We start from the raw sequence: 27,529 nt of genomic DNA on the forward strand, positions 1-27,529 counted from the left end.
GATACAAACGTATGCACTGAGCTGTACTGAGGCCTTGTCTGAAGTCAGTTTATGCCTTGTGCTTATATGATTGTATTGGAGGTATACCTTTCTTGTATATAAAGTGTTTTTTAATCAAAAACCATTTGTCAGCTTATTTTTTTATTACAACTATATATATATATATATATATATATATATATATATATATATATATATATAGTTTCAGATGATTGGCCGATATCTTTTGGTATGCTACGGAATCAATTTTACCATGTATTGGAACTAAATTTCCTGTGTCATTAGTGGAAAAACAGCATTATAGAAGGATATTACCACCTCCATGCTTGACGTGGCTATGGTGTTTTCTTCTTTGTACACCTCACCAGAATTTCTCCAATTTTTGTTCATCACTCCACAAAGCCTTTGACACAAACTCATATCCATCATTCGAATGCTGTTTTGCAAACTTTAAGCGATTGTCCTTGTGAGGTTTTCCCAAATGGCTTTTTTTTTGAGACCTTCACCGCGATATAGCGAAAGACCCATAGAAAAACAAATAAGCTAACAAATACTGTACAACCACTCCCTCGTTTTATCGGGGGCGTCAGGGTCTAATATAAATCCTCTCTGCAATACCCTTTTTCTCATTTTTCATATAAAAAGCAGCACACCATTTTAATTCATACTGTGAAGGGTAATTGCTTCTCATCAACTTAAGTCTCCAATTAATTTCAGAAGTCTTCTTCTGCACAAACCCGCTGCATTGAAAGAATCCCATTCCAAACATAGGAGTCTTGTTGGTAGGGAGCTGATGTCACTGCCCTGTGGCTTTTGCTAGTGCATTGCTGCCAGACGTGAACATCTGGTTGGCTAAAATAAAAACTGCTTCAGCAAGTAGATATTTAATTTGCTTTGTATTATTGCGCAATGCGTGCATATATGATAACAGTACGATGTCTTTGCTTTGTTTTTATTTATTTTGCATATTTTTGTTTGGGATGTGCAGTGTGAGATAACACAAACAGTACTTCTAAGTGCAATTGCCTATGTCAATTGCAGACTGTAAAAGATGGGGAGCCAACTCCAGGACCATGATATATCCGAATCCACAGTACAGTGAGGGGTGATATAACAAGGGGTGGGTGTATTTTTAAACAAATGCTGAATAAGATGTCTGTGTTATAAAGTGCCAGTGCAGCTTTTCTTCAGTTCAGATACTGTACCAAAAGGGAGAGACAGAAACAGAAGTTAGACTGAGAAGTTGTTTACAGTTTGAACAACACCAGTACTGTATTTACTGTAGAAATATTGCATGAATCACTAGTATAGGGAATTGGGTGACATGCTGTAGGAGCGTTATATCCGAGGTGTGTTATAACCGAGAGCCTTATAGTGAGGGAGCACTGTCAGTAACAATAGTCTTCCCTCGGTGCAATAATTTTCCACTATGAATTCCACTGTACATATTTAATATATGAGTCAGTCAAAATAATGAGGCAATGTTGGATAGTAAATATGACTTTATATACTATAAAGCCATAAACATTTGCAAGCCTTTTATTATGCATTTTTCGCATATTAAAAAAAAGCAAACATTTTTGGCATGAATATCTTTGTACTATGCATACAAAAAATACTACAAGTGCAACAGGTCACCAACATTTCTGGAGTAAAACAGGTTTTATGTGTGTGATCCATATTTTGGTCACAAATATTGATGTCTTTACAGTATTTTGTTTAAACATAGCTGTACAGCAGAATTAAATAACTAAATAATATAAATAGATAATGTTTTTGAAGTTCATACCACATAATTATGTTTCGTAGTTAACTTTCTGTTAAGTCACACAATCACTGTTCAGCAGTTTTTTCATTCAGCCATTTTCTCTTGTTAGAAGTGGAGGCGGTGGGCGTTCCCTTGAAAAGTGGCGGGACTGACAGCAATGTGAACCTATCACGTCAGAGGGAAACTTATTGCCCAGTGGAGTAAGGATGTTAAGGCAATCTATTTTTGCTCATATGATGAGGTTTTAACCAATCACTGACATACATACATATATATACACACAGGGCTCGAAATTAACGTTGGCCATGTGGCAATTGCCAAAATGCCCCTCAAAGGGTATCTTTATTCAGGGCCATTATGATCGTTGTGGCCTTTCAGCTACAACTGTATTAGGAAGAGTTTGGGTCTAAACAATAACACAATTACTTAATTTGTATGGTCACACCAATCCCACACATACTTGTGTCAATATGTATGAATGCCCTATGACATTGGTCTGTAAAATGGAAAAAAAAAGCCAGCATATTGCATGTTTTAAATTGAAGCGCGAGAGGGACGATAGCAATCTGATCAAACACAGATGACTGGCAGTCCAGAGGTGCTGTATTAACACCAGCACAATACGGTAACGCGTTTTATGCAGTAGTTGTGATGAGTATTACTGGTGTGTAAAAATGTAGCTTTAAATAAAACGTTGTATTCAAGAAATTTTGAACAAGAACGAGAAGTAAAAATGCAGTTGGCTACTAAGGCAAAAATTGTTTCTGGAGCCTCATCTAGGCTGCTGGCTGACAAAAGTAATTGAAAAAAATGGCCAATAATTAGCTTTACATATGAATCCTAAGCAAAATTATACAACAGTCAACACTTTAGCCTTGACTTAAGTTTAGTGGCCTTGGTACCCTCTACAAACGTAATTAAATTTAGCCTTGCCCCTTTTGTTGCCAATTTAAAGTCTTTGCAAAAACTTTGGACTCACTGAAAACAGATCCAATTTGTAATAGTCATACTGGCAATACATACAGAGCATCAAAAATAAACTGTTTAACAGCAGGTGCAGTTGCTTCTTAGATGCTGCAAAATCTGGCGATCTTGGGCAGGTGTTGTGACTCTTGGGTCTCCCAGTTCATGGCCTGTCATTGAATGTGTCTGGTTATACCGTCTCGCCAGGTTTGAAACTGCTCACTGCAAGCACCCAAGATGGCAAGCCACAGTACGCTGCCCTAGTCCAGCCTCCAACATGCCGATTACACAAAGGTGCTGCTTTCTTGACAGACATGACAAACACTTTTTCTGTGATTTTCTTTATTGCTTTTATTCAAGCTTGCAATTAAACAGCTGAAATCACTCCATATCCAGTGTCCAATCAGCTGTCTCACTAATTGGGTGATTAAGTGCATATGCTTCAGTCTTAGTCAGTCAAGCGTGTCACGGTCAAGTATAAATGATCGAGTGATTAAAAAGAAACCAAAAACACTTTGTCGATGTCCATTATTTTTTCAAAAATAAATGTTATAATAGTGATACGTTTCTTTCGATGCTCAGTATAGATTAAATTTGGGAGGTGTTATTTATTTTTTTAAACTAAAAGCACTTCAGTTTAACAGCAATAGAAAAACACACAAAAAAAGTTTCTACTCATTTATTGTAATAAACATTCAGTTAATGTCTGTCTCAACTGTAATAAAAAGAGATTGTGCACAAAGGATTAGCCTTCATGGTCCATTCAGTTTTTTTTTCGTTTTTTTTTTTGCTTAGAAAACTGACAAAAGCCAGAAAATACATAGAATTAGTTGTAAACGCTCTCTAATTGTACATACAAAGCACTACAGTATTTAAAAATGAGGCAAAATAAACAAGAAATGGGTAAGTGCCTTGGGTTTATACAATCTATGCACTGTACCATAAAACAAAAAACACTACAACAATTATAGGTATGACACATGAGGGACAGAGTGCAAATTTACACATAAATAGATCAATTATCAGCTTATTCATATAGAAAGTCTGGGGAAAATATATACAAGGCACAACTGAATCATTTTCATGTTCTATATGCAACCAGCCTAATACAAAAATAAATCAGACAATTAAACAATACTTTAGAACAGGTCCCCTCACTTTTTTCATATCAATACATTGCAATATCAACCATGCTTTCGGTTAACTACATACGAGACTAGAAAGATAGATTATGATTTTATATATATTCAAAAGCTTTATAAAAGCTGAATATATACTTATTTTCTTGTGAACTTATCACTAAGATGGTAAAGCTGACTATTTAAAAAAAACAACTGAAAGATCCTATGCTGCATTTGATTGACATCGTGCATCCCACCTCAGAAATTCAAAGATGACTAAATACTATACTTTTTTGCAAGCCTTAACCAGTGTACATGTTATGCTCCACATAAATGTCAGTTTACAGTGTCCAATAGCAGGAAAAGACAAATAAAAACAGGACATAAAAAATCCTTCCAATTTCTTAAACAAAGTCAAACAAACAACTGCCTTAACATATTAATGATCAAAACTGACGTTACAAACAGAATGTTGCCCAGTACCATATTATTCAGGTTAATTATGAGTTACAATTAAATCATAAAATAGGTTCTATAATATTGTCTGCAATAATTATATCAGGTGTGTAGTTGATCGACTGAAAGTGTGATACTTCCTTTCAAACATGGCTGGCAGGCTGACCAATGAAGGTGACTGGACTCTCTAGAAAAAAAGGGGTGAAATATTAATAAAACAAGGTTAACAGGACAACAGGTTGACTGCATTTCCCTTAGCAGTCCCTTGTGAAAGGTGTACCCATAACCAAATCACCCAAATGCCACAGGTGTCATTCTGAACTACAGTACATGCAACACTGAGCCCAAATAGCAGTCATTCTTTCTTTCCAAGTTTCTTCCATTTGAAAGGGATACTAAATACAGTATTTAAAGAACAGGCCACCACAACTTCCAGTTGCAACATTTACAAACGTATAGAAGTCCTTTATTCTTCTACACATTTAAGGATTTAAATGTTTTATGCAATAAAATGTATTTAGTCCTCCTGTAAACTGAATACAGCGATGATTTTACAGCTGTATAAAAATTGTTGCTTTTAAAATCTCTTGGAACAGGAAGTCTTCAGCGTGTCTTTAAAGAAATCTACCTGTAAAACGTTCAAGCTCCTAAAGAAAAGCAGCACCGGAAAGTAGGTGGGGGTGGCGAGCGAGTCGGACAAACGAGAAACTGCAATAAAAAAATATTTAAAAAAAAAACGCGTCCGTTTTCAGGTTTCCTTTAAAAATTACAAGTCCCGAGAGACTGTGGATGGTTCAGCACGTTAAATGCAATTTTGCTTTTACAGCAGGAAACTCAAGTGCATCAATGTAGGTGAACCAGTAGGACTAGAATTTATCTACAATACAGACATGCAACATGTTGATCGTGGTGCAAAAGTGTATGCAAGTATAGTCAAATGTATTGGGATTTCAAATACATGAAACATCTGCACCTAAATTCTAAACAGCACTACCACCTCCAAAATAATATGCAGCCCCTTATAACTTGTATTGTTGTTCAAGATATGTTCCTTGGAAAGAAAGAATTTGCAAGTGTTAATGTAGTTTAAAACTAGGCCTTTTACAAGATAAATGGTTTACCAGTCACTTATGCAAAAGAAAAGCCCTCTGTGAAAAGTGTAATTAATACACTCCCAAATGAATTAGTGAACTGTGTTAAAGTATAGGATTCTCACTTCAGCCATTCTTGTCACAAAAGGGTTTCCTTTCTGGTCACCAAGGAAGACCTTTGGGGGGAACTAACGCTCTGTGGGCTTTGCTCAGAGGGCTCAAAGGCAGTTGGAATTGTCGAGGAAGCACTTGAAGTACAAGAAGCCGACACCCTATTATTGCTGATGTGTTTTTTGGGGGTCTCAGTACAAATAGGGGCCCGGGGCCTGGAACTTGGAGAGCTTGCATCTAGGGAGTTTGAACGGTGCACATTAGCATGCCTGGCTGAGCAATTTAGGCTGAACGTTGAGGAAGAACGAGATATCTACAAACAGGGAGTAAGGAGGGAAGGAAAAGGTTAACTAATCAAAAAGGGAAAAAATGCAATTAAAGTAAAAATTGTAATTATTCTGTATGATACCACAAAGAAGAATGTCAAAAGTATTAAATACCCCACAATCACTCAAATTAGTAGACTATCCCTGTTACCTATGAATAGGGGTCTACCTAAAATCACGATTGTGGAAAATCTGGAAATTGAGGGGTGACTACGAAATTCACCTATTTTAGGTGCCAATGCATACCAGACAAGTACGGACCAGAAAAAAAAGAAACCTTGTTTAAATGAACTACTGCACAAGGCAAGCGACGCAAACTACATATCTTTAGACAAATAACATTGACCAAAAAATACTCAAGTGGTTAACGTTCTTGTTTACTGTTCAAATGACAACAATGTTTTAAACAGGCTATCAGTGCGTCCGTACTGCTTTTCTGTGACCTGTACTGTAGGGGTGGGACAAAGTCGGCGCTGCATTGTTTTGATTTAGGTTTCTAAAATATAGTTTTCAGCATTGGAGGTAAAATACCAGAAATGGACAGCAAAGAAAAAAAAAGCAACGTATACTTCAGCTGATGATCGTGTCAAGATATTTCCCAAAGAAACTGCACATGCAGATGGAGGTAATTGTTTTGCACATCTAGTAATGTGTCTTTGGAGAAAATAAGATTGCTCGCTATTTCGATTCAAAATCACAAATTAAACTAAGGGCTACTACAGAGGTTGCTGAACAGAACGTAAAATAAACAGCTTTCAGAAAACAAACTGCAAAGTCTGCGCAGCCAAAAAGTATCCGTCAGTTGTAGCCAAGTTAAATCAGCACTACAGGTACGATCTAGCACAGCCACCTCGCTTCAGCAACCTGCTGCTTACTTTTTAAATGCAGTTAGAATTTTAGACCCAAACAGGAAAGTTTTCTTTGTTTTGATTCTGTACTAATAAAATAAATTATTTGATGGGACAAATAACATGACAACGAAAGCGCTGCATATATTGCCTTTATTAAAGTATGCCAGATGCCCTTGGGTAACTGAGTTTTAGGACTGTTTCTAATAGATTTCCACATGTGTATAACTTGGTAAAGGCTTTGCCTTACACATCCAACCAATTCAGTGGATGCAGACTTGGTCTCAATGTATGGGCTAGTGCACACCAGACAGAATGTCAGCAGCAACTGCTGGAGGATGTTGCATGCTTGCTTTTAACAAATGACAGCACTCTGTTTTAGTAAGGAAGCAAGTACCACTATTTTTAGGCTTTATAGTGCTCTAAAATATTGTCTACTTAGGTTTATTCTATTCCATAACCTACCCGTGAAAAATACGTAAATTTACTGTGATTTAAGTAGACCCCTACCTATGAATTCTCAAAGCTGCAGAGCTGTACTACTGCTAGTCAAATTTAAATTAACATACAGGTTGAGTGTTATTTTTAAGACTAAGCGTACATGCACCACTGTTGAGGAAGTATGTTAAGTTAGTGTCTGTGCAGGAGTGAAATGTAATGTCTACAGATCAAAAACACATTAATACAAATGAAACCAGGCCTACTAAATCTACAAACATGGTTATTTAAATAGGCAACACTAGGCTAGATTATGGTTGGGGTTGGGTAGTTCTGCTAGTTGATGTTTGAAGCTACTACCTAATTTAACCTGAATACCACTTTTGATGTTTCATTCATCTGATTCGTCTTGGAGATACTACTAAAGATGACAATAGTCACAGAGTGAAGATTCAGGATAATTCAATAAGTAAACTTTTTCTCCAAGCAGTTTTACACATTTTACAACGAGGTACAACAACCCCTTGAAAACCATGCTTCATGGCAGCTGTATAATGTTATTTGCCAACACAAAGCAATGGCATCAAAACTTACGACATTTCTCCACAGGGTGTCTTGCGTTTGTCTTCTTACACTTGATTACCATCAGAAAGGTCTAAACATAGCTAAATTACCAAGTGGATACTTACAGCCAAAGATGACGTGCTTGCCAGACGACCACCCAAGTAATTCCCAGTGCCTGCAGTAGGGCTATCAGGGGTACTGTTCGCCAGGAATGCTCTCTGTATTACTCGCTTTGGAGTTTTGGTGAAGGAGAAAGCTCTTGTGACCTTTAAAAGGATACCAAAGAATAAAAAAATGAGGTTCCGATCATGACTTAATGCAGATAATAAACCAATTCAACAAAATTGAATCAGTATACAAACTGCACAAGGAGTAACTACTACACAAAACCAGTGTCACAGGAAGTTTATTTTTTCAAGACATGCACATTTTAATAGATACAGAGATAGCGATATATATATCTTTTTTTTTTTTTTTTTTTAAACAAACACATCGATGAATCAAATATCAAATTCTAAATGTAAAAAGGGTTACCTTCTTGGATGTCTTTTTGATTGCCCTCGATGCACGACTCAGTGTGCTGCTGTCCATATCTTTTGTGTTTACTTGCAGGGAGTCAGGATCAGTACGCTGGATTAAGTTCTCCTGTTGTACACAAAAATAAAAATGCTGAAGAGACCACTGCAAAAGCTAAAGCATCAGTATTCATTTTTAGCAGAAATATGGATTGTAGTCATTTAAAAAAAAATGAAAAAAACCCTTTATAACCTCCACCAAACTTTTAAATAATTGTGCTATTGATCGAAGTGGCACTTCTTGAAACTGCCAATTTAAATATATATTATGTTTTAAATCGAAAATATACATACAATTGTAAAGAGAACAATACTATACCTCAGCTAAATGTAGTTAGTAGTGCAACCTTGTGGTTAATCCACACACGCACCAGAACTAGCTAACACACACATTTTTTTATTTTATTTTTTATATATTATATTAATAATACATACAATATCAAGGGAATTATCTCTAAATTTAGAATTTAAACTTGTATACATTTACTTCGAATAAAGATTTCTACAGGACATCGTGTAGACTCCTTAACTGTATAACATACCCAAACCGTTGCAACCTGGATCTGCGGGGGGGGGGGGCCGGGGTGGAGGGTATATAAAATATCTAGAAATTTATATTTTTGGTACATAGCACAAACATTATCTTGATATATAATATATATATCTATATTAATAAGTTAATATATATATAATATAATATATATATATTATAATACTATATATATATATATATAGTTAAGCAACTCGTCACGTTAAGCTTTTTGTGCACGACTTTCTAAAAAAATGTTATTTATTTATTTAAATTCCAGAGGCCGTTAAACATGAAAATAGGTGTTACTGCATCTTCAGCAGTTTAATTATGCATGTTTTTGGAGCTGGAGGAAAGAAATTAAAGAAAATCTATTATAACAGTCCTAAGATTAAGTAGAATAGCTATAATGATTTGCAGTTGCATGCAAAATCTAATAGGATTTAAAAATCAACAGTTTAAGATATGCCATAGGAAAGTAATACATTAAATAAATGATAGATAGAATTTCAAATCCAACCTCTAACTCCTTAATTATTAAACAGTATCAAACTTAAATTAATTCAAAGATTAGCTTTAAAACATTTCAGACTGTAATGAATACTGCAGATGACAAATAATTGCCACAAAGCCAGAAGATAAATTGCTCCCTGGCTACTAGCATTCCAAAAATTTAAAAGGAGAACATATGAATGAAGCTTATTAAAGATGTCCTTTAGCACATCCTGAGGACATTGACATATTTTTTGGGGGCAACTTTGGATCTGCGGGGGGGGTAATAAAAAAAAAAAAAAAAGGCAGAAATGTTTGGGTTTTTTGGTACATACACAACTCATTCTTGAAGCAGCTAAAACAGTATTGCAAACTGAGTTTGTCTTTTGGCGGTGAAGTTAATAAGCACCCAAACCTGCTATTTCACCAGGAAATCACACACTAAAAACACAGCAACTTACAGCATCTGCTTTACAAATGGTGTTGGCTACATGCCGGCAAAGCATTCGGAGCCAATCTTCCTTCAGCGTGTCCTCTGCTGCCAACTGGAAGCTAAACAACAGGTTGTCCTGTTCAGTCGGAGGGCGCACCACAAGGGCAAAGGCATTATGGCAATCTGTGATCAAAACCAATTAGAAAAAAAATTAAGTAAAATAAAGAAATCAGTTAAGGTGTATAAAAGCCTTCAACTATAATTCAAGTGTGAACGCAGCAATTGCTGGTATGGGTTATGTTGGGGAGGTCAAAATGTAAGTTCTCAGGAATTGTAATGCCACTGTAATTAAGGTTTGAGCTAGTGCGGGTATAAGGCTTTGTACAAGTTTGATCATTTTCCTTCTGTGTGACCCAGGAATAAAGCTATCCCCTGCCCAACATACTATGTAATCATGTGTCCTAATGTCAACATATTCAGCAATGATTTAAAGGTAGCCTATTTCCAATACCTGAGGTTTAGGACGCACTGCATTGATTAAAAAAAAAAAAAAAAGTATTAAACAATTGGAAGAACCAGACACTTCCCTCAAGGTTATTGCTATTATTGCGAATTGTCTTTTCATTTTAGACTTTGACAGTTTAATAACCTTCATTTACTGCATTGCACCATGCTCACTTTGTTCTGTATTAGGTTTATTTTTGGTTATGTTAAATTGTTCTTGGAAATCATGGCAGCATTCAAAGAGGAGTACATTAAATGTAACTATTCCATCAGAAATTTTGTTTTGCTCACCTGTTTAGGTCTATTTTCATATGATGAAATTTGTACTGTTAACAACAGTAACTTCACCATTACAAACTCTACTTTTAATCAAAATGCCAATGTTAAGTGATAAAGACCAATGTTGGAAAACCAGTACTAAACTTATTATTAAAGTTTGTATTCCTAGGAAACTCAACTCCGCAGATAGCAAACTTTTTAGAGAGTCCTGTTTTCACTAACCTTCCGTTTCCTTGAGATCCAGAACTTTCCTGATTTGAGACAGGGGCATAAGAGTAATGTGTTTAAGGGAGGCCTGAGGTCGTGTGCCCCCATGGGGGCTCCTAAAAGTGGATATTACTTTGTGACGCTTCCTTGCAATCTGAAAACAAAGGTAGGACAATTTAATCCCTTTTAAAATGTTTGCAGAAATTATTTTTTCTATTGACCTGGAATTCAAGTTTAATATAATGTGGACTGGCATCAGGGGAATTGGTTAACCCAACAACAGTCAATAGCTCCTTCTTAAAGGTAAACCATCTCTCCTCTTTATCAGGCCTTTATTTGAACAAGGGCAAGTTTCTTAACTTTCAATTTAAATGATGCTTGTTTACTGTATTTTAATATCAACCCCCACTTTAAAGTATGTCTCAACAAATAAAAGTTAGAAGTAAGCACCATCTTTTCCCTTTGCTCATTAACAGGCTGGTCTGACACTCATGAAGCCGAGCTGAGACTCAGTTTTTTGATTGCTAAACCCATCCTAATGCAACACTTCTAATTAGGAAACAGATACAGTAAGAAGCTGTGTCAGCAACAATAGATTGCACATGCATAAATAATTCAAATTCAAGAGAGCTGTTGCAAATAAAATTGCACTTTAACCAAGTATCAACAATTCTAAATTTGCAAATATGCAGGAAAATGCTTTAAAGCTGATGCCCCATTTGCCCCCAAACAAATACAGTACTGTGAAGATCTTAAAGTAACTTGGGCATTCCTGAAGCAGCTAAAAAGTGTTGCAATGGTATATGTATTTTGGTTAATAATCTTAATTATATACGCACACAGCACCATATACTTAGTCATATTCTTTCAGATAATTTTACAGTAGTAGTCGTAGTTCATCATTTCATCATCATTCATCATTTGTTTTTTTTTGTTGAAATCCAATACATATGGTTGTTGCATTTGAAAAGCCAGCACTGCGTTAACTTACCTCCAGACAGTCACTGAAGAGAAACAGAGTGACATTTTCCCCTCGGTCACAAGGCTTATCTCCCAGTGAGATTGTCTCAACTCTATGAACCAGACTGCGATGAGATGACAGAAGATTGGCCTATATTACAATATAAAAAAGGGAAAAAGGTAAGTTAGCAATTCAACTCTGCACTGATCATACTAATAATGTAGTACTTCTAGAATCCACAATCAATTTAAAAATCAGAAATAAAAATGGTAGTTTTACTTTTATATAGATTTTACCTTTAAATACATCATCATTCATTTAATTATATCAAAAGTACTGAAAACCATGATTGGATCTGTGTAAATCAATATGTGAAGCATATTGCAGTTTGTACTGTTAATGCAAACAACTTAAAGTATAAATTTTTTTTAAAAAAAAATCACATCACTATACAGAAATCACATCTGCTTGTGTTTCTTACAGCAAATTTACAAACACCAACCTAACTTACATTTATGTGACATACAGTACGCTTCACTGTTACACCTTATCAGGTTGGTTCATGCCGAGCACTGTAAACAACTACAGTAACCAAAGAGGGCAAGATAGACCCCTACTGGGCTTACAGGTACAGAGAAAGAAAAAACACACACAAAGGGCAATTGCATATTGCACATGCATATTTTCATTTCATGTACTTTGCATTTTCTCAAATGCATATGTATTTTTAAAGAAAACCTACTGGACAATTATCAACTTCATAAACAACATCAAAGATCTGCTTTTGTCCTTCTGTTTTTCTTTTGTCCTCATTGATATGCCTGAAATAAGATACAAATATAAAATACATATTTGTTTTCCTATATTAATTAATTATGAAGTATAGTATCAAAACTTAAATCAAAAGATTTAAAAAGCAATATACAATTGTCAAAAGCAGTAAAAAGATTTGATATACTTCACAACAAAAAAAGTCATACTGGTTTCCCTATAAACAACACATTCAAGGGATTGATACATATTGCGTTGCAATCACTGACTGATGTAAAGCACAAGTCACTATTTTAATGATCTAAACACGGCTGAGATTTATAAACTATTCAGCCGTATTGCTTTTATGTACATAGCCAACAAAACTTGAATGACTGAATTCAAAGAGTTAAACAAAATTGTAATAAGAGCTTACGTCATAACTTCTTTGAGAGATTCAATAGCCTTTTCTAAAGTAACTTTGTCAGGATTGTCATCTGCAGTGTGTTTCCTAATATCTAAAAATGAATGGGGGTGGGGGGAGAGAGGGGATTATATATATATAAATATATATATATAGGATATATATGTATATATATATATATATATAGCTTTATATAGCTTTTCACAACTGTCAGATATTAGAATTCAATAAAAAAAAGCACAAACATATTACCAATACATTTGTAATTTACTGGAAATCTGTGGATTTGTATGTTTCAGCTAATTATATTGTATTAGTGGTCAACAGGAACACACTTACGGAAGGGGCAACAAGAACCAAAATGCACTTAACATGGAAACTTTCGTCAACATCAGACTTCAGTGACTAAATAAAGTGCAACTTCTCTCTCTCTATTAAACCCCACAATAAAGGAGAAAACTCATGTTTAAAAGAAAACAAGTTTGAGATTACCATTAAGTAGGAGAGCGACACTGGGTAATCTCTGCACAGGTCGGATAAGCAACTCAGCCAAGGTTTGACGACCACACTCTGGTTTAGACTGGTTAATCTAAAATAAAAACCCACTGGCTTGTTAAGCGAGTCAAAAAAGGTTTTTAAAAATTGTAGTTCAAAATAAAAAGTACATACCTTCAAAAAAGCATGGAACCTTGGCTTCTGCTTTTCACATTTGGCAATTGTCTCTTTACTCATTTCAAAGAAATTGACAAATGGGGGGTAAGCTTTCACCAATTCTTTTGACTGTTAAAAACAGAAAATAATATGCTGTTAAGATTCTTACCCACAAAAAGATTTACAGTGAAAAGGCCAGAAAGTGCAAGTACAACATACTACCCAAGAGTAAAACATGCAAAAAAACTGTTCTTACAAATACTATGGTAAGGTTTTTTTTTTTTTTTTTTTTTTTTTTCCCCCCCAAATGAGGACGAGACCTACATAGCATTTGGGATTGTACGACAGATAGCAAAGTCTGTATATGTGTGTGTGTGTGTATATATATATATATATATATATATATATATATATATATATATATATAGTGAGATAGCAGGGAGGGGGTTAAAATCCTTCCCTGCTAAAAACCTTGTGAGAATGCACATTTGGGTGTTATGGGGTTTAATTGTGTAATTGTTTTATTGTTTAGTAATCCCCTGCACCTGGTGGTTATTCTAAATTAGAGCCAGGTGCAGGGTATTTAAGAGAGGCAGCCAGTCTGTTCCAGGCTGCTGCTGAGAGAAGAGCCCGACTTTATGAGTGAGCAGTCGTATTGAGGTATTGTGTGAGGGTGTGTTTTTCAATGTTTGTCGCAGGTAAACGGTTTAGCCGTCCTGCGTGATAGTTAGGTTCATGTTTATGTTTAGTGAGTGCTCCAAATAGGAGCTAGGTGTTTGTTTTGTTTATTTCATTTTGTGTTTATTAAAAGTGCGCGTGAGCGCTGTTTGTGTACAATCCTGTGTGTTGGGTCGTGATTCAGAAGGGAGAAGAACCCGTGAGAGCCTGTGTGGCGAGCAAAAAGGTGACTATATAAAATAGTGCTCCCTCGCTATAAGGCTCTCGATTATAAAGCTCCTACAGCATGTCCCCCAATTCCCTATACTAGTGATTCATGCAATATTTCTACAGTAAATACCAGTACCGATGATGTTCAAACTATAAACAACTTCTCAGTCTAACTTCTGTTTCTGTCTCTCCCTTTTGAAACAGTATCTGAATTGAAGAAAAGCTGCACTGGTACTTAATATAACAGACACCTTATTCAGCATTCATTTTATAACTAGATAAATATTAGGCCTATTACGTGGTTCTCTTTCCTAACGTAGTAACTTTTGCTGCGAGAGGAGCTGCAGCTTGCTTTCTCCAGGTGACGAGACGCTTCAGCCCCGCTCAGGCAGCTGAACCTGAGGCTAGCCCATGCCCTCTTTCCCTTGCCCGACCCGCTCTCCTTCTTGCACTTGGTTTGCTTGTCTATTGATTCGAACTGAACTCCAGACCGCCGTTTAGCAATACTATCTATAGTTTAAAAACTGCTAATTAAAATGATCCGAGTGGTAATGTTACCCTTTTTTTTTTTTTTTTTTTTTTTTTTTTTTTTTTAATATAGCATTGATTACATGGTGTTTTATGCATGGTTAATTCACGGAAAGTTGCATTTTTGCTTCACTAAATGTGCAGTATAGATAGTTATGTTATTTTTTGTATTTTAGTCAGATTTTTAACATAAATTTTAGTGGGGGCACACGTGTGGGCACCGTCCCGGGGTTTGTGTGTGTGTGTGTGTGTATATATATATATATATATATATATATATATATATATATATATATATATATATATATATCAAATATATATATATATATATAGATTATATATATATATATATATATATGTACTAGTATATAATAATATATATATTATTCCATATATCAATCCTATAACATATAAATACAACACAACCCCCCTACAAGTACTGGTGCCACTGAATAGCAACTTTCACTGGTTGACTAGTAACAGTGAAAAAAAAAAAAACATTCAGTATACTTACATATTTTAAAATGATGTCACCAACACTCTTATCCTCAGACCAGTTAAGCACAAGTTCTTCAAGCTCAGCCTGCAAATACATATATTTAAACAAATGTGTGCTGAAACAAACATTAGCAAGTCAGGAAATTCTCAGGTTGCTCAATGTCAGTCCCCACCACGAGGTTTGTAAGATCCTATTTATTTACCTTCTCCAAAAAGATCATGAAATTTCCCCAATGCTTCAAATTGAAATAACTGTTAATTAGAACCCACGAATTTTGCTTGAGGAAGAGAAAATGTTTTAATAAAATTATACCTTGATTCTAGTATGCACATCAAATATATCTGGGATACTGCCAAAAATCGTTTTTATTTCTTCCACAGCTAGAATAGGCCCACCAAGTTGTCCTTCTTTCTCCAAAGGGTCCTTGAACAACTAAAAGATAAAATAGTTCCCACATATAATGCGATCAAGATGGCCCACATGTTGATTCTGCTTACAGTTCCAATAATATTAAAGATTTAAAAGGAAGGTATAAAATCCCCAAAAGGTTTTACTAAACATTTAACCAAAAATGTGCTGTTGCATTGATTTATATTTTTAAATAAGACTGACCTGTAACACTGTTGTTAGGATATCTACATAGTTGCTTTCAGTCTGGTACAGCTCTTTTGCAACCTGCCACCTGGCAGACTGCTTTTGAGGAACAGGGGTTGAACTTTTTGAAGGTCTAGCAGTTGACCTGGGAGTTTCTGTCAAATTAAAATAGTAGAATTAGTAACAAAGCACATCTACCGAATGCAAACAGCCATTAACTTCCATTTCTTCCTTTAAATATATTACAACCTGTATTATCCAAAACAGATTTTACAAACACCTATCAAAACAGTACCCTGATAACCAATCATGTTGTATGCAGTGCTCACATGCCCACTGTCATAGGGAAATATGCTCAAACCAACTCTCTGAAGTACAATACTCACATTACTATATATACTTAACATTATGGGGGTTTACTATAATTATACCCAGAGTAGTAGAGTACTGTAAATGCATACTTTGAAACTTTACTTATGTTCCATAGCTTACCTTTGTTTTCGATTGCACTTATTTAATCAAAACTGTTACCTATACTAATGTCAATAACAGAGTATTCAGAAACTGCTGAAGATGCATCTCTGTCTTCAACAGCTGACACTTCTTCCCACAAACAAATACTGCTGCAGGAATACTTTCTATAAATGGTTCTATTAGAGTTTGTATCTAAGCTGACATCTTTTAAACTTTCAGTACTTGAGCAGAGAAGCTTTAGCTCTTTTTCTCTATCAGGTTCAAGTCCTCCTATTTCACTTTCTGACAAACTGAAACATAGTGGTTCCTGGCCACCTGCTTCATTGTTAAAGGCTATAAAAGGGGATGATAGCACATTAAGAATATTCTGCATTTGTTCCAGTGCTGCCTGACTTTCACATGCTTTAGTCTCACTTGTACGGAAAGTATCAGACTTTGTCATGCAATCACCTTCTGAGAAATTATATGAAATCTGCATTCCTGAGACCTCTTCCTCCTCATCAGCTACAGTAAACCCATCCTGAAGTTGCACGTGTTCCTGTTCAGCTTGCAGGAGGTAAACTGAAGCTTTGCCAACACCAGGCCTAGGCTGAAGATCTATTTCTAGCTGCCCTTCTTTCTCAGGTATATTCTGTTTTGCCCTTTCATTTCTCCATCTGCAGCTGTGCCTGGTGGGACGGTGGTTACCAGGTGTCCGACTACAGTTTTTTCTACTTCGTGTTACTACTCTGTGTGGTGTATAATCTGCAACAAAAGAATACTGACAAAAACAGCTGTCTCCCTCTTTGTAATTAAGATAAACTCATGGATACAAAATCACTTGACTAGCCAAAGAATACATGCATTTTTTCTAACTTATGCTTTATTCATATACAAGTTTGCTTTACATCATAAATGCTTTACTTAGCATTTTTCTTAAAATGAGAAATGTAATTGCCAGCATAAGACAAGCTTTAGAATATCTTACATTACTCTAGCCTCCACATACCTCCAGCAGCCTTTCCTGACTCTGGTGTATTGGAAATGTCCAGAAGAGATCCTATAGATAAGGAGTGTTCACCAGATGTCCTTTTGTGTGGTGGGAACGGAGAAATGTCCGTTTCCCTGGTTAGCTGCGCAAGAGTGTCTTGAAGACGACGTCTTTTTCGGTTGCTGTTCGGCGTGTTCAAGGAGAGCAGAGAAACAGACTTCTTCAAAGTTGGGCTTCCAGCCTGTTAAGTGTTTTATAAGACAATATGTAAACGTTACCCAGATTTTTTAAAGAAACAAAACAAAACAAAAAAAAAACCACAGCAAAGCTTACAGATAAAGGAGTTTGAAATATTAACATTACAGTATAATCACATATAATACCATGTCATGTTCAGGACAGCACTTTTTATTGGGGCCTATCCAGTATTTCATGTAAACAACATTTCAAAAGTAAACGTAGGCATTTGAAACTCAGAAGAATCATACAAACCATGTATTTTACCCAACATTAAACAACTTACCTTTTCATAGGAATACATAGACTCCCCAGCTCTTGCATCCATCTGAATGCTACCCCAAAACCACTAAAACAAGAACAAACTGTTACTTCCAATTTCATAATGTGACACTTTCATTCAAACTTTTTTTTTGTTAAATATGTCATGCAATGTCAGATACATTAAGAACCAAGAAGTAAAACTGACAATTATTATTACAAACTCACGGTTACATATAAAAAAAACGAATGCAGACTGATGTACTGTTCAAGTACACTACATCAAGCTAAAAGGGCATTTGGCATTTTTTAAATGAAATTGTCATTTATTTACCAGCAGAAAAACATAATAGAAATATTCTGCCAGCATCTAAGTTATTTGTGGAGCACAGAGGTAGGAGATTTAATTTATCAGGAATTAATTCTAAATGTAACTTTTTTTTTTTTTTTTTTTAAACCAGCTAAAATGTATCAGAATAATGAGTAAAGTAAACATTTACCTCCTGCTTTACAACATATAACTTCTTTGATGGCTCAAAAGGAAGTTCTTTTATTGTGTTCTCCTCAACCACCATGTGGGTGCATCTGACATCACCTACATCCAAGTATCGACCACCTTGCATATAGAGCGAGGAGGACTCGTTAGAATTGTTACATGACAATCATTGAAAGTGAAGCGCTATGTGCTACGGTCCAACGTATGCATAAGATTTAGAACCAATTGGTAATCTGACATTCATTTTCTCAACACTGATGCAAAATCCAACACTGACATGAAATTTAAGAAAACAGGAAATTCAAGTGGAAAATTCAATGACTTTTTGGAAAATAAAATATTTACTTGTTTAAGTTTTATTATAAAATAAAACTTAAACACTCCAAGTTTGAGCCCAGTATTAAAAGGAATACCCCATACCCTGCATTTCTGTCATGTCTTCCATGCTTGCTTTGTCTTCATCAGAAAAGCCCAGAAAACTCAGCACACAGTCTTGGAACGGAGGTACTTTAAACTCCAATCTGAACTCTTCAGCAGCTGCACAGAAATTACTAGAAAAAACATCAGCAATTTGCCAGCAAAAATGCCTTTCAGTGAAGCCTAATTTGAACAAAACAAAGACATTGCTAATTTGCAGACATTTTACTAAAACCGTCTGCCTTAAAGAAATAGCCCTCTCCCCCAACAACAAAATGTGCATTCAGCAAAGAAATATTTTTGTTCTCATGTACTATATTGTTAACATGTACACTGTTGTTGAACTTAAATGAGCCAATTCACCTAAAGCCTGAAAACTGAGATAATGTCCCAACGGTATAAAGACTACAGACTTTCAGTGCATCTAATAATGCTAGTTCTGCAATTTTTCCCTGTGTACGGAAAATGGATTTTCCATATTTTAAAATTGGCACATTTTAACCAGATAAACGCAGCTGAACATTCCTTAAGCTCGTTGTATATTAAACCTGTACCACGTTAGTGATACTTACGGCTCATTCCTCTTCTCCCAGGCCTTATATATCCATTCTGTTTTCAGAATTGGCGTGCCCATGCTTACAGCAACCTGTAAGGGTAAAAAAACAATGAATTAGGGAATCACTGTCAAATTAGTAGTTAAAGCTGTACATGTCTCTACAACAAATAGGGCACATCTATATTTGTATTATAATTTGAAACATTACAAAAATACAAAAACCCCCAACATCCTACCAACTATATAAAACATTTTTATTAAAGACATTTCCAAATTTAAATTATGGCATGCAAACATGCATGGAAAGGGTGAACATTGAAGCTTGGATACCTATTAATTACGTATGTTAGAAATTATGTAAAAATGTAACTGACCCTGAACTTTTCTCCATGTGTGGAATTCGCAATAAGATGCGTGACTTTGGAACTGAAATCCCTGCGGATGGTGCCTCCCATGTGATGAGCCAGATTAACAAGTTTTACCTAGAAATGAAGGAAGACAAAAGGAAATATACCGGGAACACATTTAAAAAACACCTCAACACACTGCAGAGATCAATACAGTTACCAATGCAAGAGAAGACGCTTGTCTTTAGGGATGTCATATTATCTGGGGTCAAGGATATAGCATCCACACATAACAGGAACCTTAAAAGATGAAAATAAACGCTTAAGCACACAGGTTCAGCATAATTAGACAGGGAGCTCAACATATATTATAGGAAGTGTCAACATTACCTACATATTCAGTATATTGAATAACTATTTGAAACAAGTCAAATTTGGAAATTTTGGAAATACTGCTAGCATCAGGCCAAACAATAAGAGGGCAGAACTAAAGAGAAAGCAAGTAAAGTGCCATCACTAAGATACGAGTCATTCTCAAGTGTAGCTACAAAACTGTCATGGGATGATGATGATGATGAAAAAGCACTTTAATGAAAGCAAATTAGAAACTTACCACTTCTTCCTTCTTTCTGAATCCTGTGAAACACAACACCAAGTTCAGCATAGCTGTACAGTAGAGTGGTCGGGAAGAGAATGGAAGGGGCTAAATATATATAAAAAAGAATTTTAAAAAAAAGTCAATATTACTAAAGAGCTCACTAACAATAACACGTCATACTGAAATCCACCAAGACATACCTCTTCTAAATACCTTCTGACTAATTTCTTGGTAAGAAACGAAATGCTAAATAACACATATACATTTCTTTTTTCAATAAAGATTTTTTACACAAAGAACAGGTATAGTACAGGATACTTATACAAACCACCAAAATGGTGTGAAAAGTACAAATTGAAGATACAGACAGTCTCAGTAGTTAAGTTTTAATTTACCTCTTCTTTCGCTGCACAGTGGAGTACAACAGGTGGTCCAAGAATCCTGTTGTCCTTTTTATACAAGTATTCATACTCTGGACACCCAAAATCAGTCAGTATGAATATTGTTTCAAATTCTGTGTTCTCACCATCTCCAAACTCTTTCACGTTGCATGTTTTAATACAGGGAACTTTAATTTCCTAAAGAAGGTAAAACAATAAAGTACTACTAATGTAAAATGGCACCACACCCTTGAGCCATGAGAAAATACATTGTACCGTGTATTATATACAAATATACCTGTTTTTATCTTCTCCACAATTTTTGCAAATTTGGTTATTGACATAAAGGACAATGTTGAAGCAATCATTTAAATACAGGCCATGCACTTGATATTATACAAGCAATTAAACGCTAGCAGACAGTCCTTATTTGACGAGGACAACCAAAAATAACTGAAGACCTTTTTTCTTTTATGGCTTAGAAAATAAGAGGTGTTGTCCTCTTACAAGTTCTTCAGTTTCACTTAAAATACACAAGGTTAAAAAACTAAGTGTTCAAATTTGCATCTTGCGTTATGAATCAGTCTATTCCAAATTACACGTTATGAAGTTCATTTCATAAACAATTAATATATTACTGTTTTTTTTTTTTTTTTTTTTTAAATATACATATGTACAGCTGTTTTTACATCCCTCAGCTTGCACTAATCTTATTGTATTATACCTTCCCTGATGCAACATTGAGTAATACAAAATGAATCAAGTTTTCTGAAACCAGCAGTGAATTTTAGATATTTAAGACATGCCTTATACTGCAGTAAAATAAGCTGTGAAATACTGTAAAAAAAAAATTTACATGCAACATTGTCACTGTATAAAACCCTCAAAACAAAGACCCACCTCCAAGTGGTAAAGCCATCAAACAATTGTTTGTCTAAATCAAAAAGGACATATTATAGAAAGTGTTCCTCTTCACCAGTTGTTAAATTCCAAAAATGTGTTAGAAATCAACCAAGACCTATTAGTATAAAGTAAACATGTGCTATTACTCTGGACACCTTAAACAAACCATGCAGGATTGGTCTCCATGTGGATTTAAGCATGCACAATCCAAATCCAAACATACCATATTCACTATAGTTTTTATAAATGTATTGCCCGACTCGTTGCCAGGTTCACCTCCTTTAATCCTTACAACTGGGACCTCCATTACTTTAACAGCCTGTAAAAGGAAGCACCACCTTAATACAACGATGACTATTTATAAACCACCGCCTAGTGCTTTACAGCACTTTGTCTTGTCAAATGTGTTCCTATTGTTCACCGTTGTTCTTCCAATCTATTACTGGATCTTTCTCCTCTTCCATCCTTAATGTTGAAGGAAGCAGTTTGGGTTCAGGCGAGGTGTCCTCTGGTCCTGAACCCAGTCTTGTATTTCATTAAATTCTAAAATCCTATAGTTTAAATGCAACCAAAAGTATAGAGTTACTGGATCTATTTTTAATATACTGATATTGGAATCATTTATAATACTGTTGTATGTATTCTTAAATACATAGCATTAACTTAATTACAAAAGCTGTAGAAAAGAGAAAATCAATTTTATTTTTGCAGGTACTTACATGAAGCTCAAAAATAAAATATTTTATCCCCAAACAAAATGTTGCTATTATGCATTCAAATCTGGAGAAAAACTCGTATTGCACAACGCAACACCTTTTTGTGGCTTTGTTTACACCAGAGGGACCACTTGTGGCTTTGTTTACACCATCAAGGGTTACTTGCTGTTAGTTTAGGCTAACCAGAAGAAAAAGCACAGCCAAAATAAAGGCTTCCCCAAAAACCCATTGGTTAGAACAAAACTTTTACCTCTAATGCTTGAAGTAGTTTGCCATTATTGCCAGCTTCCCCAACCAATACAACACGGGTTTCAACCTGAGGCATGCCATCTAGAAATTAATTTGAAAAACAATTACAAATCCAATTAGCATGTAAAATAACCAAAACATTGTAAAATACATTTTTTATGTGGATGCTACTAAACATGTGTTACAGGCTTGGTACCTACAGATATTTTAAAAACAGAAGGGACTTGTACTGCTGTAAAGTGTGTATTTACAGTAGATAACCATTTTCCAAAAGCAAATAATCTGTTAGCAATTCAACAGAAAAAAAGAATGTTAGACAATTACAAATGAGCTGAAACTGCTAGATTCAAATTCTATTACGAAATAATTTGCAATTGTCCAACACTTTTTTTCTATTCCTGTGACCTTGGCAGCCCTACCTATATTTTATTAAGGGTAAATGTTAACCAAAAAAGGAATGCAACACCTAGCTCACAGAGTTGGAATGTTGTTATCCCTGTCCTGTTTCACAACCAAGATAAGCAGCATCAGGTTGATTTATTAGTCACATTACTCTGCGGCAGAATAAAACATGTTTAAATGAAATCCTATAATGAAAATGTCAAGAGGTCCCTGAATTATGCTTCTTTGGTTGCAGTTTTGTAAAATTAACTTTTAATTGTTTTCTTTTCAAAGCGTGGGTAAATTGCAGACTGGTAACAGCATGACAATATGCCCAGATTTTCCCTTTAAGAACTGTTTTTAAAAAGTCTCATTTTTTTACTGCTTATTAGCATTAGCAACACCATAAGTGGACTGGACCATCATTTCTTATGATAACAGTTATCAAAATGGAAATTGATTTTAACGTCTTGGTTATCATCCCAGAACATACTGAAGTTCTACAGACATTACTGTAAATATGAGAAGAAACTCAATTCACTCAATGAAACTCTATGCCATCCACGTGTCCTGCTTGGCAATAGTGTTTTAAAAGCAACAAACCTGGGATTAAACACATTCTTATGAAATGTGTCACCAATTACCTTCAATATCCTGTGATGTGGAACCAAGAAATAAATGTTCTTTGGATGTCTCTGCCAGTCTGGAGTCAAAAGCTGATAAGTCTAGACTCCGACCAGTTCCAAGTGTCAAAGTACTACTATCGGCCATTTCGGACGGACAGCTACAGTTTTTCAAGCTCTGTAAAGAAACAGAAAATACAGGAACAACAGACCTCAGAGTAAAGACAAAGTATACTGCAGAGCAAGTTATATTTTTATTATGAATATATGGTTTTCTTGTTGAAAATGGTTGCAATTTTCTGGGATCCAGATAGGTGTTTAGTGTCGCTCGCAAGACACAATCATTTTCTTTGTACAATACATCAGACAGAAATCCGTAAATCAGTAACAGCTTCTCAAATAGGAATGTGAATTGATAACAGCCTTTATTAGTACTGTGTTACTGTTACTGTTTGCATATGCCACAAATTCATAGGCGTGGCCAATATTGAATGTGCATGATGCCACTGATACACCTGTTTAAGCCACACACAAAAAAGCATGCAACTGCATAACCCGTAATATATATAATTCGTCGTAACTAAACTGAATTGTCAAACTACTGTACCTGAAAAAAACAAGAGTAAACGAGTATGCTGAAGCTATTTAAGCTTAAAATAGTAATGTTTCTATCATATACCTACTGCATTAACAAGTCAACCGGTTTAAAAAATAAAAAATAAACAGACAATGACATCTAGTTTAGCTATATTTGATACATCTTTATGTAACGTTAAGGAATAGCGATCCATTCTTAATATTTCAATAAACGAATAAAAATAGACTTTCATATAATATAATATGCATACAAACAATTGAAACTAGAAATTCATATAAAAACGAGAAGATACGAGTCGTTACTTTCTATTTTGCATTGCTAACGTCACGGGCAGCTGTTCCTTTGCATAAGATAATAAAAAATAATAATAATAATAACAAAAACTCAGACACTCACCTATCGAGATAAAACAGCAAATCGCAGGCCTCCTGGGGCACGAACGAGTACCACTGACAAAACAGTAAACGCAAAAATTATACTAAAGCTTTTTTAACGAAGAAAATACAAACACAGACAATCACGTTAGCCTTTGTGCACCGCTTTGCTAACACATATATCTTAAATTGTTATTAAGTTCAATGCATTTGAACTGTTAACCCTCATTCTTTTCGCTACAAGAAGCTGTCTCGCCCAGCTCAATTCAAAATGAGAGTCAAACACGAAATCAGCAAGCTGATTGGACGACACGGAGAGCATTTACAGGAAATGACGTAACGGCGCTTTCAATTGGTTAATCTCTTCAGAGCACTGGCAGATACTCCTTATAACTCTTTTGGTTCAAATGTATAATGTACGATTTGATTACTGATAATGAACTGCCAGAAAATGAGTCAGTAGTTTCTACCAGATTTTTTGTGAACGGAGTCATTTATATTTGTTTGTTTAAAATGACATTTTTAGTTAGAGGTAGACTTACAGTTATCCACATGTTCTGTTGGTCCTGTATGGCAGACTTTTTAAAATCGTGTTTTAAAATAATGTCCAAAACAATGTGTAGTTGTTTAAACAGATTTGTTGTAAATTATGTCATCTACAAATCTGTAACTTTCACATTAACGTTTGCCAATGCATTTTCACAATATGTGGTTAATCAAATCAATGCTTTGGAGAGTGTGGTTTCGATATTATTAGCATATGAATAGCACTCCAGAGTGATACCCTGCTCGTGTGCTTTTGTTCATATTCAAAAATTGTTCGTAACATCTCCTTGAGGTTTGGCTCATAAAAGAATTACATTAAATTAATTTCTGTCATGCACTGTAAAATCCTTAACAGACTTCAATCTTTATTTTATTTTATTTTTTTACCGGTAGTACACCAACACACTTTTAACTGGTTTACAATACATCAAAAGTAATTACAAGGTAAAATGGCATGACAGGCAGACCCTTGGGCTACCAAACTCTCCTCAGATGTTTTGTCAGAATTTACTAGATCGCTAAGCCATTCTACGCATTACGTTCTGTCAGATAGTCATTTGATTTTTCTGACCCAAAGGAAGAGCTTGGGAACATAAGACATTTTCACAATTAACACAAATGTACAGGAGACTCTCAGTGTATTTTAATAAGACATGGGTTAAGGTGCATCAAGTTTTAGCCCATTCATTTATAGGGAAGAGTATAGTATATAGAGCCTAATGTATTTATTTGTGTCAGATCACAAGTGGGCGTTCTAATCGCTCTGACTGCTCACAGGGTTGATATTAGCTATAGGTATACAGTGCACCAGCCCTTTATAATGCAGAAGAGGTTATAAGTTGATATGGTTATGGCTTCTTTGGTCCATAATATCATTGCACTACCACAGTGTCTTACCTATGGCACTCTGTGGTTATAAAGGGGGAGCACTGTGTGTGTGCGTGTGTGTCTATATATATATATATATATATATATATATATATATATATATATATATATATATATATATATATATATAGTGCCTATAGAAAGTCTACACCCCTTGAACTTTTTTTCACATTTTGTTGTGTCAGTGCCTCAGTTTCATGCATTTAAATTAGGATTTATTTTTTTTTTCCACTTATCTACACATCATACTCCACACTGTTAAGGGGAAAACAGTTTTTATTGAGAAAAAATATATATATTAAAAATACAAAACTGAAAGATCGTAATTGGATAAAACTCCACCCCCCTGAGTTAATATTTGGTAGAAGCACCTTTGGCAGCAATTACAGCTGTGAGTCTGTTGGGATAGGTCTCTACCAGCTTTGCACACCTAGGTTTGACTTATTTTTTTACAACTTTGCCCCCGTTGTTCTTTCAAAACCGCCTTGGTGCTCATGGTTGTCTTTGTTTTGAAATGCACTACCCAGCAACGTACAGGAACTGCTGAATTTATCCTGGAATCATGTGAATCACTACAATTTAACAGAAGTGGAGGCCACTTAACTTGGTGTGTGATTTTTGAAGGCGATTGGTTACACCTGAGCTAATTTAGGATTGCTGTTACAAGGGGGGTGGACACTTATCAACCAAGCTATTTCAGTTTTCATTTTTAATTAATTTTCTACAAATTTCTAAAATATATTTTTCACTTGGAAGTTGTGGGGTAGGATGTGTAAATAAATGAAGTATTTTAATGCATTTTTAAAAAATGTACACAAAAAGTTTAAAAGAGTAAAAATATATTTTATTTTCAGGATGTTTTGGAGAAAAGCCCTCCTTCAGCTGTTTAAAAAGAATAGTAAACACAGTGCAGTAAACTTGTTGTTGTTCAAGATTTGTAATTATGCAAAAATTTTGTGGATGGTGTCATGATTATTAGAATCAAATGTTTATTCCTAGAGGTTCCAAAGTTCCAAGTTTGAAGATAAACTCTCGTTCCTTTAGTTTCTGAGCAACATTTGTTCCATAGCACTGATTGATCACACAGACTGTGATGTCTTCAGCAGTGTGATCATCACTGTTGAAGTGATGGGCTACTGGAAATACAGTGGTGTTAATGAAAATGCTTCTTAAGTGTTCTACAAACCGGTCTGCTAAATGCCTTTTAGTTTCCCAAATATACAATTTGTTGCATTTCTTCCTAATAATGTAGTAGACTATTCTTTTAGCTGTACATGTAAAATGTCGAAAGAAGATTTAATGCCTCTAATCTCTGTTTCAGATTGAATGTATTTACAGGTATTACATCGTGGTCTATTACATGGATATGTGCCTTTCAAAGGTTCCCCAGAAGGATGAATAGCACTGTGTACCACATATTCTCTTATATTCTTGTCTCTTCTATATGACATCAAGGTGGGAGTCTTGAAAATAGGTGCTGTAGATGGGTCTATGATCTGTGTGTTGTATATTGTT

The 27,529-nt window shown here is 35.1% G+C and overlaps 1 protein-coding gene across 3 annotated transcripts; it reads right to left on the bottom strand.

The window, feature by feature from the left end:
* Positions 1 to 1,746: 1,746 nt before the first annotated feature.
* Positions 1,747 to 24,831, bottom strand: ect2 (epithelial cell transforming 2). Of its 3 annotated transcripts, XM_041269619.1 has the most exons (26): positions 24,603 to 24,831; positions 23,630 to 23,786; positions 22,606 to 22,685; positions 21,863 to 21,958; positions 20,752 to 20,934; positions 20,372 to 20,461; positions 19,786 to 19,893; positions 19,428 to 19,501; positions 18,859 to 18,989; positions 18,443 to 18,558; positions 17,968 to 18,030; positions 17,463 to 17,685; positions 16,019 to 16,155; positions 15,719 to 15,838; positions 15,422 to 15,490; positions 13,510 to 13,620; positions 13,333 to 13,429; positions 12,853 to 12,934; positions 12,409 to 12,487; positions 11,697 to 11,816; positions 10,721 to 10,859; positions 9,744 to 9,898; positions 8,221 to 8,331; positions 7,812 to 7,952; positions 5,525 to 5,823; positions 4,410 to 4,495 (listed from the first exon to the last, which is right to left on the bottom strand). In XM_041269619.1, the coding sequence occupies exons 2-25, from the start codon at positions 23,754 to 23,756 to the stop codon at positions 5,539 to 5,541; spliced, it is 2,937 nt and encodes a 978-aa protein (XP_041125553.1). In that variant the 5' UTR covers positions 23,757 to 23,786; positions 24,603 to 24,831; the 3' UTR covers positions 4,410 to 4,495; positions 5,525 to 5,538. The 3 variants fall into 3 exon arrangements, with proteins under 3 accessions (XP_041125551.1, XP_041125552.1, XP_041125553.1); XM_041269617.1 differs by lacking the exon at positions 5,525 to 5,823 and having other exon boundaries at positions 1,747 to 4,495; XM_041269618.1 differs by lacking the exons at positions 5,525 to 5,823; positions 21,863 to 21,958 and having other exon boundaries at positions 1,748 to 4,495.
* Between the last annotated feature and the right edge of the window lie 2,698 nt (positions 24,832 to 27,529).

This window comes from Polyodon spathula, chromosome 14 (assembly GCF_017654505.1).
Source record: "Polyodon spathula isolate WHYD16114869_AA chromosome 14, ASM1765450v1, whole genome shotgun sequence".
Classification (NCBI taxonomy): Eukaryota; Metazoa; Chordata; class Actinopteri; order Acipenseriformes; family Polyodontidae; genus Polyodon; species Polyodon spathula.